Genomic DNA, 16265 nt, shown 5'->3' with positions numbered 1-16265 from the left:
AGTTACTGACGGCGCTGAAATTTGGACCCGCATCGAATCGTATGTAAATTTAAATTGTTACAACTTTCGATGTAAAGCATAATGAATAGTCTTTTATATTTACAGTCCTAGTATAAATTGTGACATATTTAAGCTAACTGTACTACCAATAATGTAGTTCGACACTGGAAATAACGGCTTTGTCAAATTCATGTTTTTTTTCATCTTTAATGACTTCATGTAAAATTATTTCTGTCCGTAACTATTTTACATTTACATTTATAATTAATAATAAATAAAATGAACACAACATAAATAAGTAGCCAATGAAATCAATACTATTATTATAAAGAGAAATTATTTGATTGTTCGTTTGCATTGAATGGGCTTCGAAATTACTGAACCGATTTGAAACATCCTTTTACTGCTGTGAAGCTACACTATCCAGGGATGATATAGACTATATTATTTATTACTAGATTTTTTATACCTCGGAGTCGAAGTCATTTTGGAGCGTCGGTGGCTCAGGTGTCAAGCACTTGACTTGCAATCTGTAGGTCCTGGGTTCGAATCCCTACATGTACCAATGTGTTTTTCGATTTCCGATTTACATATGTATTATACATTTATTCGACGATCTTACGGTGAAGGAAAACATCGTGATGCAACCTGCACATGTCTGAGAAGAAATTCAAAGATATGTGTGAAGTCAACCAACCCGCACTTGGCCAGCGTGGTTGACTATGGCCTGGTCACACTTGATTTAGGGTAGGCTCCGAGCCACTCGCTAGGGACGTATGAGCGAGTCGAAGTCACAGCCAAATTGTATTTTAATAAATATATTGTTTAATAATAACACATGAGAATAAACTTTTTTCTTTTATTCCTTCCTTTTTTACGGAAACAATACTTTATTTATATTTCAAAGAACAATAGGCGTTGTTAAAAAATATACATTAAAATAAAACTGCGTCTAAAAAATCAGTAATGAGGATTCGCGGCTAACTTTTTAAGCCAATGTTTTTATTTTATTTTAACAATGAGTCCTTTATTGCATAAATGTTTGACCTTGCCTTGTGGGGGTTCCCGGCTCACGGAAAGGATATTTTCGTATAAAATGAGAAGCTTTTTCAAGTTATTATAATAGCTCAAAGGAAAATTAAAGTATTTATTATAAAAGCACTTATTATAACGTTTATTATTTTATACACATATTTTATTTTTTTATTTGCTAAAAGACATGTGAGAGACATTCTAACCATGAATATCTGCGGCCGAAATACATATAAAAACATATTGTCATCCTATTCTTTTTAAAAGACAATGAGAGCGATGACAAAATAATTTTGTTAAAGTGCTTTGTCAAGGTCTCTGGAAACTCACAGATCTGGGGTTTAGACAAAGTGTATTCGGACCGAAGCGATTCCATAACTATCAATGGAAACTGACAATAATTTTCGATAAGTCACGTGATTGTCGCGCGTAAGTTCCATACATTCTTGAAGTTCGCTATTGAATTGCTTCGAAACGAATGGATTTTATCTGACCTCTTTGAGGGTGTAGCACGAATAATTGCGACACACGCGTTCGTATCATCGAAAATATGTCAAAAATTATTTTAGATTTGTTAGTGTTCTTTACATCCGGTGGGGGCACTGCATAAATTTTAATATTTTGATTGATAACGTTACAAAGCCGCGTATCGCAAAATTACATTGCAATATGGACGCGATGACAATTCGTACGTGAGACATCTCTCATATATTGAATATATTTGTAAAATTTGTCAACAAAATGAATATAATCAAACTAAAGACCAATAAATAACTAACTAAAATATTTATTAATAATGTAAAATGAGCATTACAGAAAAAGTTATAGAATAAACAAAGAACATAGTTTTATCGAACACCTCTGCTATTTCTCGTCTTGCATTAAACTCTATATTGTCTGACTGCATTTCTTCAACGTTGCCCAATCTAGGCGCGAGACTGACCCCTGAATCACAATCTTCTTCCGACATCAAGTTACTCTCGCCAAGAGTTTCGTAGATTCGGCACAACTGGAAATTATATAAATTCATGATTAACACTTTCACATATCTACGCCCATGATTCTATTTTTTCTTTCTGTGCATCCTCTCCACCGTCGATTGAAGGTAGGCAACGCATACGCAATTGCATATGTCTATGGGCAACGGTCACTTCGCTATTTCAGCGATTACAGGTGGTCGCTCGCTCGTTTGCCACCTTATGATATAAAAAAATGACCTTACTGGATGTGTGTATGATGAAATCAAAAATAACATTCAATAGTCGAACTCAAAGTGGTTTATTTGTTGTGAGTTTACACATAGCGTAGAATTAGAATATGAATCTACACTTATTAACTGTTTAGGTAACCGTTCGACGTCTTAGAATGCAACAAATATGGAAAGATGGTACAAAAGGTGAAGGTACCTTAATTTCAGGTAGACAAAATAATATTCTTAGCCATCGTTGAAGTAAAATAGTACTTATGAATGGCTTCTTGCAAATCCTATCAGCCATTTCCGTCATCAACAGCACGTGTAGGAATGTCGCTATCAATGCGCCGACAAGTACAGTCGTGTACAACACCACTGGAAATAAAACAAATAAAAGTTTAGTTACGAGTATTTTAAAAAGATGTCGTTATTCCTAATGATGTTTTTTGGGAGGTTCGCGATACGATTTCAAAGTTATAATTTTTTTTTGTACATAGTTGGAAACCTTTTAACTTTTAAGCATTCTAGTTCACAAAGAACTTAGTGTCTATCACGAATAGTTACGATATCCGTTTTCGTAACATAATCGAAAAAATATATCAGTATGAGATTTGTCGTTGTTCTTTACGCCCGATACGGTGGTACAAATTTACTACAAATTTTGTCTATGGCGTTACGAATACTTCTCACAGTTTTCCTGGTAGGCTATTAGGAAATGTTATCGTTATTATTTATGCTGCATATTAGTATACTTACATATTGTAGGAATAGTGTGGCATGGTACTAAATAGTCGATATAACAAAGTCCCATGCAAATGACGATCGTTGTTCCCGCGTAAAACCACACACGATCCATTTTCAGCCGCTCGGACCAAAATGACATTAGAACGAATGTTGCCAACACTGAAATTTCAAATAAAAACATTTCATATTATTATTATAAAATTGCAAAACGTCCTAAATACTTTCTATTACGTCCTAGATCCTGATAGTATTGCTAATTAAAAGCTGTATCCACTAACATTTTATTTTCATACTAAAATCAACAAATGTTTAGTGAAAACGTAGCGTACAAAAACTATAAAATGAATTAAAAATTCTCACCCAATAGAGGTGTGTAAAACACAATATTATAAGACGAAGCTCGTCTCTTCAGATTCATCTTGATGATCAACCTGTCACTCGTCGTACTATCGTTTGCGCCGTTTTCCATGGTTGCACCTATGTTCCAGGCCTGTGCTGATAGCACGTACTGTTGTATATCAAGTTCCCATTCATTTTGTATCACATCGTCTATATCTGTAAACTGTTTTAATTGCATCAATCAGAATTAAATTTGCAGTCAGTCATAAAGCAAGTGATTTTAGTGAAGCTAAATTCGATAATACATCGCTAAAACAAATTTCAAAAGAGATACTGAAAACTAATGCAAGTTTTAAATTAATTCCAGTTTGATTCCTCAACGTATTCCTAAAAAAGGATCTTGACAGACAGACGAACAAACAACAGAGTGATCCTATACGGGTTCCGTTTTTTCCTTTGAACGAGACCCTTAAAATGGCAACATTTTGGTCTTTCTGGAGACATTTCTTTCTGAATGTTACTTTATCTAGATTCTTACTTACACGCTTGATAGTTGAAATAACTTACCCCTTCCATTTCTTCTAACTTTGGAATGCTAAGAAATATTTGCTCATACGTGTCCCATGGCTGAATTACTATAGAGCAATTGTATTCATCGCGAGGCCACCTGTAATACTACTAAATTATCAGAAACTTTTTATTTTACAGCTTTGGTGATTTCATATATATTTTTCCTACCTATTCAAATTAGTCGAATAATCCACACACCACGTGTTTATCGTCGTTTGGAAATGAAATACAGCTTCCCCGCTGTATACCATCCATATATGATCAGGGTTACTTGTGTCTAGCATGCCTAAGTCATCAGAACTGAAAAAAATAAGATGATTCTGCCGTGTTAACAATAGATGGCGCTATTAATATGTCTTAAACTCGTAGATCACGATATTATTATTAAATAATAATATTAGTCTTAAATTAGTTTTGTAACTTTTATTAGGCAAATTATTCATGCAACACATGTCAAAAATTAAATGAATACATATGTAGTTTACTTGAAAACGAAGAATGTCGGCCTCCAGATTTGTCCCTGACGAAATGTCAAACTTGTAGTGCCATTAAACTTGCTAGGATTCCACGCCATGCTGTCGTCCATCCAACTCTGTTAACGATTACAAAGTTGTTAAAATATTGGTAAAACCTAGAACTAAAGTCCTATCTCCATCTTACTTCATACTAACATTTTAAATGCGAATGTTTGTTTTTAAATATAACCAGAACGGCTGTACGGAACTCGATGAAATTGGCATACATATAGAAAAAAGTCGGGAAGAAAACATTGTTATTTTTTTATTTCGCGCGGACGGAGCCGCGGGTGATAGCTAGTAGTGATCTATATTTTTCATGATTCCAAAATAGTAAATTCTATAATAGAAAATAAAATATTGCAAACAGTATTTAAATTAGTTTACTACTTATTATTGGAATTAATATTAAGTATAAGATTATAAACGTAAATCATACCATGAATACAGATAATCCAGTTGTTAACTTCGCATCTAACGCATTGTAAAACAAACTCGTTACTTTGATTCCGAGTTTTACATTCATTCGTTGAGTCGGCGGTATATTGGGCATTCGTCCCATCAGTAACGATGTCTTCAAACTATCCGAACTCGTCTCATTACGCTCTACAGCTTCTGAATTAGATGTCGCTGCAAAAAATATAGTATTTCTAATTATTCCCTCTTTACAAATTGATTATAGCCTTCACAAACAAACTCTTGCTTGCACAATTTATCTCTATCTCTTGCAAAAGGAAACATATGGATGGAATTCCAATTTTTTTCTCTAAATGTCTAGCCACAGAGATTTAAGAAACTAACCTGTTGTATCATTGCTCCCCGGTGCTGGACAGTCATATAAAAATTTAGCTTCGACTCCATTCCACGCAGCGAAACTAAAGTATTTAACTGGTAAGGGGTTCGTATCGAAATAACTTAGCACCGGCAATACTTCATTCTCTTTGCCAAATTCTATCAAACCATCTGTTAACAAATATATATTTAATTTATTTTAATTTTAATATTAAATATATACGATATACAAACATAATATATCAAAATGCACAGATTTGAAGTCTCTTTCGAGTCGATATACAAACATAATATATGTTGCACAGATTTGAAGTTTCTTTTAAGTAAATGTCGTGGGCGAGTGGATGTACTATATTATAGGTACTATGTTTTTACTATAAATCCTATATTTTATCAATTTAAGAATGGAAACGCATTTGCTATTTTAGCTATATTTGCATTACCACCTTATATTTACTACGTATTTACCACCTTCTATAACGTATGTAATAACCATACAGACAATCACTTTTTTTCATAAATAATGTTACCTTTGTAAACTTTAATGTAAAACGGTCGAAACTCGATGGCTGACAATATGCCAACAGTCTTCGAGGATGCTCGAGCATTTCTTCTTAGATTGCGACGAAGTTCCGTAAATCTGTTGCTACCTCCTCCGATAACTATTAAAAAATGGAAATTATATAAAACACATTGTAAAATTACTATGTTACTACTATACTAAAAATGCCACATTCATCCCCTTGAAGCTATCAAAAAATATCGTTTCCTTATTTATTTTCTTTAATAACCAGTTTCCTCATTATTCCTTTATTATTTAATCTTACCCATCGTCGAGTCTTTATACCTTTGTTTATTAAAAAAGAGGAAGAGGATGAGAGTCGGTCTCCACTGTACACACTCCCGAGACAAAAGACGAAATTGCTCCTCAATTCTTTGTGGCCTGTATAACACTAATCGATATTCAGGACCATCGCGCTGCAGCTAATGCTAACTCTTACCTATTTCATATACAGGATCATTAGTTGACGGCTGAGGTACAGTCGATAATAGAATATGTCCGTTACTTCCTGCCAGTATCGCGAGATGCATCTCGAATAACAATTCGGCTTCCATTTTTAAATGTCGACGATCCGACGAATCAACTCGGTAATAAGTCTCATAGACATAGCCGTGCTTACAAATATGTTCCTTGCAACGCAATGCCACTAGAACAATAATATTACTATACAACATCTCAACGCTAGGATTATTATTGGTTACGCAAGCAGAGGGCCTAGCACGAATATTTGCGACACACGCCTTGTGGCATCGACAAAATGCGTCAAAATTCGTATGAGATTTGTCAGTGCACTTTACGCCTGATGATGCAAAAACTTTCTCACGAATAATCATGCTAGGCGTTCAGTCTTATAAACGTTGAGTTTAAGTGTTAAAAAATCTGTATTAATTTATCATCTATACTAATATTATAAATAAGAAAGACTTGTATTTAGTATGTAATGAATTTAGTCAAAGACTAGTACACCGATTTCAAAACTTCTCATGCTATTAAGTAGGACTATAAATATTAACATCATCATCAGCTCACTATACGTCCCCGCCGAGGGCTCGGAGCCTACCCTAAGTTAAGGGTTGATTAGGCCATAGTCAACCACGCTGGCCTAGTGCCGGTTGGTTGACTTCATACATATCTTTGAATTTCTTCTCAGATATGTGCAGGTTGCATCACGATGTCTTCCTTCACCGGAAGAACGTCGCATAATTGTACATATGTAAATCGGAAATCGAAATCGAAAACACATTGGTACATGGCGGGATTCGAACCCAGGACCTGCAGATTACAAGTCAAGTGCTTGACCACTGAGCCACCGACAAATATTATATTATTCTAAAATTAATTATTTAAATACTAAAAAATATTAAAACCATTTTACTATTATCTAAATTATTAAATGATAAAAAAATCAAACAATACTTACTATCATATGTAAATGTATAATTGGCAAATACAAAATTGTTGTTAATCCAAAAATAAAACACAAATATCACAATTTTTCTTATCATTTTTAAATAAATAAAACAAAACAACCTTTATAAAGTTGTTTTATAATTGAACTGATTTAGACGACAACAAAAAGTGGAAGTTTACCAGTGGACTTGCAATAAAAACTAACTGTAAAAAATAAAGGACATTTGTGCGTTAAGTCGGCAACACTACTGGAAATACAGTAGTGTTTCGACATTGTTTGCTTGGTAATTGTTTGAACTTGATGGTCACTATTTTAAACGACATACGACTGCATATTTATTGAAACAAATTATTAATATTATTGAATGAATCATAAATAGATAGTTATAAAAGTTATACTCCTTTAGACGCTTTAGAAAAAAGACGGAAATGACCCAAAATATGTGCAATATTGAAACATCAATAAATATGTTAACTTAATTTGTTTAATTAATTAAAAAATAAAAAAAAAGTTATAATTGTAATAATGCCATAATAACAACCATACATAGCGGAAACACATTTATAGTTATCATGGCGGACACGAGATAACACGCAGTGTGGCGCTATCAGCTGCCTCGCTAAATATTCTATTTGTACTGCAGGATAAACTTACATTTATTTACTCGCGTATTATTGTAATAACAAAAACATTAGAAAAGATTTAAAAATATTGTAAGCAAAAATGCATTCGGAAATTAATTACGCAATTTTTTAAATAATAAAGTTACTTGTGGTTTCTCTTACGATATGTACCTCTTTGTCGTATGTAAATAAATAATTAGGGCCCTACCATAAACAATTTAACAATATTTTAAATACATTTTAGCTTAAACATACGTGAACCCTTCATGAGCATGACTCTAACGCCCGGTGCGGATTTTAAACAAGTAATGACTATTGAAACATTATTATATTCAGGCTTGCGAAATGTGATCTGAACCAATAAATAATACAATACCTATAACAAAAACTGACCATAATAACAGCTGCAGAAAAAGAGTTAAAACTCATATTTAACTAAACACTGTCTTCATATATTTTTGGCGTAATACAGTTAATGCGTTCGTCGAGGTAAAGCGAAGACATAAATGCATTTAACTTAATCATTTCTGTTCATTAGCTGTCTATTTGTCTAGATGAAGATAAAACAAAGGCTAACTATCTTTAGTAAACATTTCCTAACCGGAAAAGGTGGTTTCAAGCTGGACTGTGTAACAAAGAACACAGCGATATATTAAACGAAGTGACGGTACGGCTATTGTTCGCGGCTGCTCTTTCAACTTCCGCCTGACCTGGTTCGACAACGCAACACTACTTTATTAATGCACCTCGCTCGCTTGACTCTAATATATCTCACCTCCTTTATTCATATGCAAACTTAACCTTACGAACTTAATCTTTTAAAAGTGATTAAGCAAAAAGGAAAAGAAGTTTGACATCAAGTTGTCAACGTCAATGAAAACATTAGCAAACTTTTTATACACAAAACAACATCAAATAGAGACTATAAAAAAGAGAAATCGAGCCTGTAGGAAATACTACGACCCTATAAAATACATGCATGAAGATGAAATGAATGCATCAAGTAATAATGAGTCTGACGGAGATCTTATTGTAGTCCTCTTCCCCTTCTCATTCTTTTATAACAAATTGGGAAGGAACGAAGATCTGTTTATTCGTTTGTCTCTCCAGTCAAATTATATGCAGTTTTGTGGAACAATTACTTACTCTAATTTGTTACCTTGTATCTTTTAATAAGTAAATTAAAGGTAGGCTTCTGAAACTCAAGCATTAGCTATGCAGTTCCCTACAGGAAACAGGGTAACAATAATAGGGGAACTGTTTCCTAGCATCCTTCTTTTCTACGTATGATTAGGGTTGAAAACAGTATAACAATAACATGTTCCAAAAATAACATATAGACCTAAGGATTTCTCTCGAATGTATCAGTACAAAAAATACTTCAAAGGAATAAAACAAAAAATCTCTAAATGTAATAAAGACATAGTCTACCTACATACAAGTGGAATAGGAATAGTAATGAAATTAGGACCGATTGGGTAGAGGGCGTGCCGATCCTCCATCGCGTTTCTCATCCAGTCACGTGGAAGTAGCTGATAACTCAATGGCTCTTGTCATTTTAAGTACCGACTCGTGACGTCATCACGAAACGAATGTGAAATTGTAATGTCATACGATCGTCTCTGCGTTTTCACTGACGAAACTCCTGAAATAAACATATTATTGTTAACTATTTCTGATTTTTTTAAACGAAAATGAGACGCACAAATGACAGTAAAAACTCCTTAAAATTAAGTTAAGTATTAAAATTGTTTTAGGTCATTGGTACTTTTATTTACTTACATAATGGTATTTAGTTATAAAAGCAATTAGACTTTAAACAACAAAATTAAAATTTTCAGATTAAATTGGACACCATTGTTTTAAAGCGGCTAAAATAAATAATTCCTTTCCTTTAATAAAATTTTCTTGACTCTTAGAGGATATAATTAATAAAATTCAAAACCTCTCCATTCGAGTATCTCTTTACTAAATACCACAACGCCTGTTATAATACAATTCAAAGAATTTATTTAAGAAAAATTGCAAATAGCATTTTTCTAGGCGTTTTATATTTAGGCGAATTATAAATTAGCGAAGCTTACAATTGATTGGTGAAATGCAATAAAATGTAAGGAATTCTCTATAACTGTCACGCGTTGCTCTGTGAACGTTATTTTCTCCGTGTGACCTGGTTAGTGGGACGTTGGTACACTAGTTTATTAATACAGGTCACTTCTGTTCGCACAGTTTCAACACTCGTCTGTAGAATAAATTTGGATCATTTATATTTTAATTATCCCTTTTTTGATAATGTAATGTGATTGAAAGTTCGAAAAAAATTATTAAGAGAATTCAGCCGGCTGTCGCGCGGTGCTTTTGCTGTTTTCATTACTTCGAAAAATTGAAATTATTTCTACTATACACTATTTACAGCACCCTAAAAAAAATTGAGAATTATATAAAAATACTAAAGTCTTTGTAAAAAAATAATAAACATTTAAATATACTAATAAATAATTGATAACGCTATTTCATTTTATATGTTAAATAAGGTTGTGAAATACAAACATGGAAGCTTTTAAAAAATGCAAATAACAATTCATTGTTTTACGTCCTCCACAAAACCAATTTACGTCGAGTTGGTAAACACAATATTCGAAATAATGAAAAAAATATTACCAGTAAAAAAGATTTTATAAGAATGTTACAAATAGTATAATTATTATTAAAAGAAACTGTCTGAAAATAATTATATCGTATGTTATGATCTATGTTTTCTCGTACCAAAATAATTCCTCTCCCCTTATAACTAACTAGCTGTTGCCAGCGACTCCGTCAGCGCAAAATAAAAACTTAACATTTGTTATTCTAGACTATGTTCTACATGTATGCCATATTTTACCGAGATCTGTTACGCCGTTTAGTTGATACATTCAAACAAACATCCATCCAAACATTCACATTTATAATATTAGTAAGATCGAAGGGTTTTGACTGCCAGTGTTTGTGTTCGTGTAAATATTCTCTGGTGTTTCAGATGTCCATGGGTGTCGATGATACTACTCTGTGTACTCGAGGCCCTTTTGCCCCCATCACTTATGAAAAAAAAACTAGTGGTTGACTGTTAAAGATTGTACGGGTCTTGTTTACATAACAAAGATAAAAGGATAGTTTTTTCCATCCAGATATATAATACAAGTTCTAAATTCTTTTAACAATGCTAAGCTATTATACCAATGAGAAACTTTATTGTATTTAAAAATAATGATTTTCTTACTAAATATCTGTTGCCATGTTAACATACTTATAATAGAAGAGAATAGTTCTCAGAAATAAGTTGGATTTTGGGTGAGAGCGAGCCAACCGTTCCGCGCGTTTGTCATCCATTCACATGGAAAACCTGATAACTCAATAGCTCTTCAAATTTTCAAATATAATGAAATGGGATATAACGAATATAAGAATCTTTTTATGATCCTTTATTATCAACTTCATATCGATAAATATACATAATATATTCTTCTTATTTCATTGAATTTACGATATCTTCTATGTTTAATATTGCAGATAAAAAAAAGTTTTAAAAAAAGAATTTGAGCAATTTAATGATATTTAATAATAAACGTAAAACTCAAATTAATATTAATAAAACTGTAATCAATATAACATTATGTAACACGCTTTGACATGTCTCCAACATGAAGTAATTAAATAGCAATTTAGATGTAATTAATCAACAGACGAGTCTGTTGAAAGTATTTTGTTATGGCATCACGTTGAACGGTAGCGAACACGCGATTACACGAACCAAACCACTCGCTATGCTAGTTTCACACGAGGGCACAATAAAATAGTTTAGTGTACAGCGCAGTACAGACGGTAACACAAAACAATAATGTTTTGGTAAGTGTACGTTCAAACAATAGCTGTACTGGTTGATCTTCTGTTCTACTTCGCTTTTCTGCCTTCGTGGAAAAATAACAGAAATAGCTCTTAACAAAGGACATGACACAATAGGATAGAACATTTTTATTATGTCAAATAATAACCAAAATATTTAGTTACAAGCTTGACACTTTCTTGCTACGTCAAATGGGAAGCAAACTTCGCATGGATGAAATAAATTTAGAAATGCTTGAATTTACGTATAAATTTAGATAAATTTCTTTATAAACACCTATTAGTTACCTTCTGTGCAATTTTTTTTATATTCCTGCTTAGATACAAGTTTGTTAAAAATAAACTTGTTTGACTAGAAATAAACATTATTCAGTTTTGATATGCCATACGAAAAGTTAGTTGTTATTTTTCTATCCATAAAACATTATAAATGTTTTAACAATTTGACCTAGGGATAAAAATCTCGTAAACTGAATTCCCAGCTTACTCTATAGCCTTCGTAGTCCACTTCTCAAGTTTTATGATTGACGTTAATTGCGTCTCCCACTTACCATCTCCGAGAGGTTTTCATATTCCCACCGTCTTTATTAACTTATCCTGCATCTTACTAACTTAGTAATCTTAAAAACATGAACTTATTTTATACCTAACGAAAATATATTACATTTTTAATTAGGGTAGTAAATCCTTAGTATTTTCAAGTAAATTGTATACCTATACTATAATATAATAGTAACTAGCAATTACTAATTAGTATAATAGTAATTAGTAAATGCTAATTAGTACATTAGTAAATAGTTATTACTAATTAGTAAATAGTAGTAGTAATTACTAATGTTATGAACCTTTTTCTTGGTATACTTGAAGGTAAACCATAATCTGGGTTCGTGAATAAAGCTATAAAAAGGTTGTTAAGAAACTGAAGTAAACTGAGCTTTAATGATTGCACTGGCAACATTAACTTTTTGTGTTAAAAATTAAGATCCTCTTTTAAAACATAAAATCATTCAATTGAGAATTAGTGTTAGGATATTTTATAGAAGAAAAGTAAACTAAAAATAAGCTTAGGGTACGTTCACATAATATGTATCCATATTTTATTTCATTTTGTTAATTATTGTATTTATGAATAATATTAATACGCTGATGTATAAATGTGAAATGTTAGCTCCCTCATTTCCGGTGTATTCAAAATACTTGGGTATTACAGAATAACCAATGGTTACGGTTGATCTATTGACTTTGTTTATATAAGTTAGAATGGATGTCACACTTGGATTCCTGACTAGTATAGGGCGTTATTATTATAATTATACTCCAGTATACGTAATCAGTATAGTTTAAAGTCAGAGTATTAAACTATTATCAGCAGTAGATTAAAGATATGTAATAGTTCTGCCATTTTTAACAGAGGTAGAGCCCGCATTAACATCTTCTCACGAATTGGCCCGGCTCGCCCGGTGAAATACCACGACCACACAGAAGACAGGCGTTAAGTGGAAGCTATTCCGCGTTTGGTTTGATGAGTGTGCGTCCCGCAGGCCTAATTTAGTCCTCTTTTCCATGCTACCCATTTTCTTATAAGAAAAAAGTGGAAGTGGACTTGCCGGATGAGAGGATGCATGTAAAGGGAAAATATTTTCTTTGTGTGCATCCTCTCCTCCGTCGATTAAACGTAGGCAACGCATTTGCAATTGCGTATGTCTATGGGCAACAGTCACTTCGCTATTTCAGCGATTTCAGGTGGCCGCTCGCTCGTTTGCCACCTAATGATATAAAAAAAAATGACCAGGCCAAATAGCACACCGAAACTCTGTTTACCTATATCACGGTATTGAGTTACTTTGGTAACTTCTAATTTACGGTATTAACAGACATAGTAAGGTTGAATAGTAGTTCTTAATCCAAATTTTATGTCACGTAGCGACATATCATAATCCGAATTGTCATACGTAAGACATAGAAAAAATGAAGCGTCTTTCGTTGTTTGAAGTTATCGTCTCTTTCCACGTCATCGGATAACAAGAGCGCAGGACAACCTTAGGCCCTTTACCATTTGCCCCAATCTACAATTTCTTACAATTCCAATATTACATTCGCTCTTGTCTATCCATTGTGCGGAAAGATTTTTGTTCAGTTTCTTTGATGTATAACAAACATTTTATACTCAAACAATTCCACTCATTAAATTATGAAATATAAATATAGCTACAAAGATATTTTTGTGATTTTCTTTGTCGTCACCTCACACTTGACTTAACATATCTTTAAATTTCTTCGCCGATATGTGCAGGTTGCATTACGATGTTTTCCTTCATCGTAAACACGTCGAATAATTAAAAGATTAACGTAGTTACCAATTAAAGACTCTGAGTACAGCAGTTAGTCATAAAAGTCTTATAAGATGATTTTCTGTGATGAAATATTAAAAAATAAATATATGAAAATGTTAACAACCCGTAACGTATATAAAGGGAATAAAAATATCTATTGTTTGATGTTTACTGAAGACTCCCAAATGTTGCCATGGGCACCTTTACAAAGCTCGAATATTGCCTTACAAAGCCGACGACTTTTCCTCACAAACGTAGGCGAATAATTTAATTCATTCAAGAAAATGTATTCCCTTTTTTTAGCCAAGTTTTATCTAACACAAACAATGTTAAGTTATTTTCATTTATCCATATAATTTATAACCAAAAATCAACTTGGCTATACTTACTAACTTGATAAGTTTAGAGTTTACAAATTGAAAGAGAAATATCACATAAGAGATTTTTTTTTATAACATAAGGTAACAAACATGCGAGCCATCTAAAGTCGCCGAAAAAACGAAGCGACCACTGCCTGTATTTCACAATTACAAATGCGTTGCCTTCTTTTAATCATCAGAAGATGGGCACAAAATGTAAATATATCTCATTCCAATGTCAAACTTCTCCGTCAAATCCACTTCCCATCCAATCCCTAAAAAAAATGTGGGAAGTTAACCGAAACCAGTAAATTTTGGAAAGGTACGATGGGTAGACGAGAAAATAAGTTTGTGAATCAATAACGTAAACCGTTCTAGACGTAATTTAATAAAAGGAAAAGAAATGTTGCCATTTTTGGGCTCTACTACTTTCAATCACTAAGCGAATTCACTACAAATATCGTAACATCATCGTAAAATTGATATCGAAGAGCATACTAATGTTAACTCAAGTATAATTGCCGACACAAGTCTTGTTTGATCGTCAGAACACACACGAGACCGTGCTCCGGAGCGTGAGCGAGCGAACTTACATAAATCGGTTCTATTTGTGCTGAATATACAATTTTGTTTACATTTACATCAATGTTTCATTTGTTTATTGTATTAAATTTTCAAATTCAACTTTTTTATACAACTGTATCCTTCCTGATTGTAGTGTATGCATGAATATAGTGCTGTTTGTCTCGAGCGTACACGTCATAAGTACATGCCAGGGAGAGGGGGCGTCAGTCGATGTCAGACCTTTGGACCGGCAGCACGTGTCGGTACGTGAACGAGCCAAATATAACGCAACGAACGCTACACTGATAAAAAAAGCCAGTAAAGGACTTATTTACTTCATTTACTTAAATTATTACTATACTACTTCTTTGCTGTGATATAAAAACTCTAATGTTGAACTATATTAATGAAATAAAACGGACGCAAAAGTTCCGGTAAAAGCAGCGCGCTCTGTAAGACTCGGAGCGGATTAACTTTGAATTTTTTAAATATCTACGTTATCTGAAACGAACTCACTGTTTTAACGTGGTCCGTGAGAGATTAGCATCGGCCATAGGACCAAGTATTCTGAAGTAAATATTTAAAGATAAAGCATCAGAATTTTAACAGAACTAACAGAAAAGTACATAACCAGCTTGTTTGCACCAGGATATGAAAGTCGATATACACATGCAGTGTCGTACTTTGTCAAATAATTGGACAAATGTTTGCGACCACAGAAATGTCACAATCTTACAATTTGTCAAATGTTTGCGACCAATGGCACGATCTTGTTAGGGCTCGTTTCGTTCTATTTCTATGTATAATATTCCAACATGAACCATTAATCATCGCCCACTAACAATCCTAAAAGCGGCTTCAAAGTTCAGTTGGCGCGCCAACTTGTTCAACTAATCCTAACAGTTTACTATAACTTACATTGTATTAACTTAAGTTATTACATAGCCGTTAGTATTATATAACTTGCAAGTTACTATGATACTGAAGGACAATGTATTAAAAGAAAATAATGATAGTAAAATCTATTAAGTTCTAATCTACGGCAAATAACATCTTCCTGTTCTATGGAGGGTTAGCACAGAAAGTACTGGTCTTCATATCTCTACCAGCGATCATATCTAAATTCACTCCCTTCTTATGCATTTCTTCTTTTATAGAATCCATTCATACTTTCTTCGGTCTTCCTTTACCTTTTGTAGTCATTTAAATTGAAATAAATACCAGAATTGTCACTAAATTATCGAGGTATTCGTAACGTCATTGTCAAAATTTGGATTAAAGTTCGTGCAGGGCGTAAAGTACACCAAAAATCTCATATTAATTTTGACGCGATTTACGCCGACGATG

General features: G+C 33.0%; 1 protein-coding gene across 1 annotated transcript; it reads right to left on the bottom strand.

The window, feature by feature from the left end:
- Positions 1 to 966: 966 nt before the first annotated feature.
- LOC106118546 (neuronal acetylcholine receptor subunit beta-3) lies at positions 967 to 7200 on the bottom strand (the record flags this gene model as incomplete). The annotated part of the gene is made up of 12 exons (XM_013313212.1): positions 967 to 2041; positions 2439 to 2599; positions 2981 to 3127; positions 3329 to 3530; positions 3875 to 3974; positions 4046 to 4177; positions 4363 to 4469; positions 4832 to 5022; positions 5194 to 5355; positions 5715 to 5846; positions 6186 to 6392; positions 7167 to 7200. Coding segments are annotated over 12 exons (1794 nt in total), but the record flags the coding sequence as incomplete, so codon positions are not given.
- Positions 7201 to 16265: the final 9065 nt, after the last annotated feature.

The sequence above is a fragment of the Papilio xuthus genome, unplaced genomic scaffold (assembly GCF_000836235.2).
Source record: "Papilio xuthus unplaced genomic scaffold, Pxut_1.1 DF827570.1, whole genome shotgun sequence".
Lineage (NCBI taxonomy): Eukaryota > Metazoa > Arthropoda > Insecta > Lepidoptera > Papilionidae > Papilio > Papilio xuthus.
This window is presented reverse-complemented; position numbering and strand designations above follow the sequence as displayed.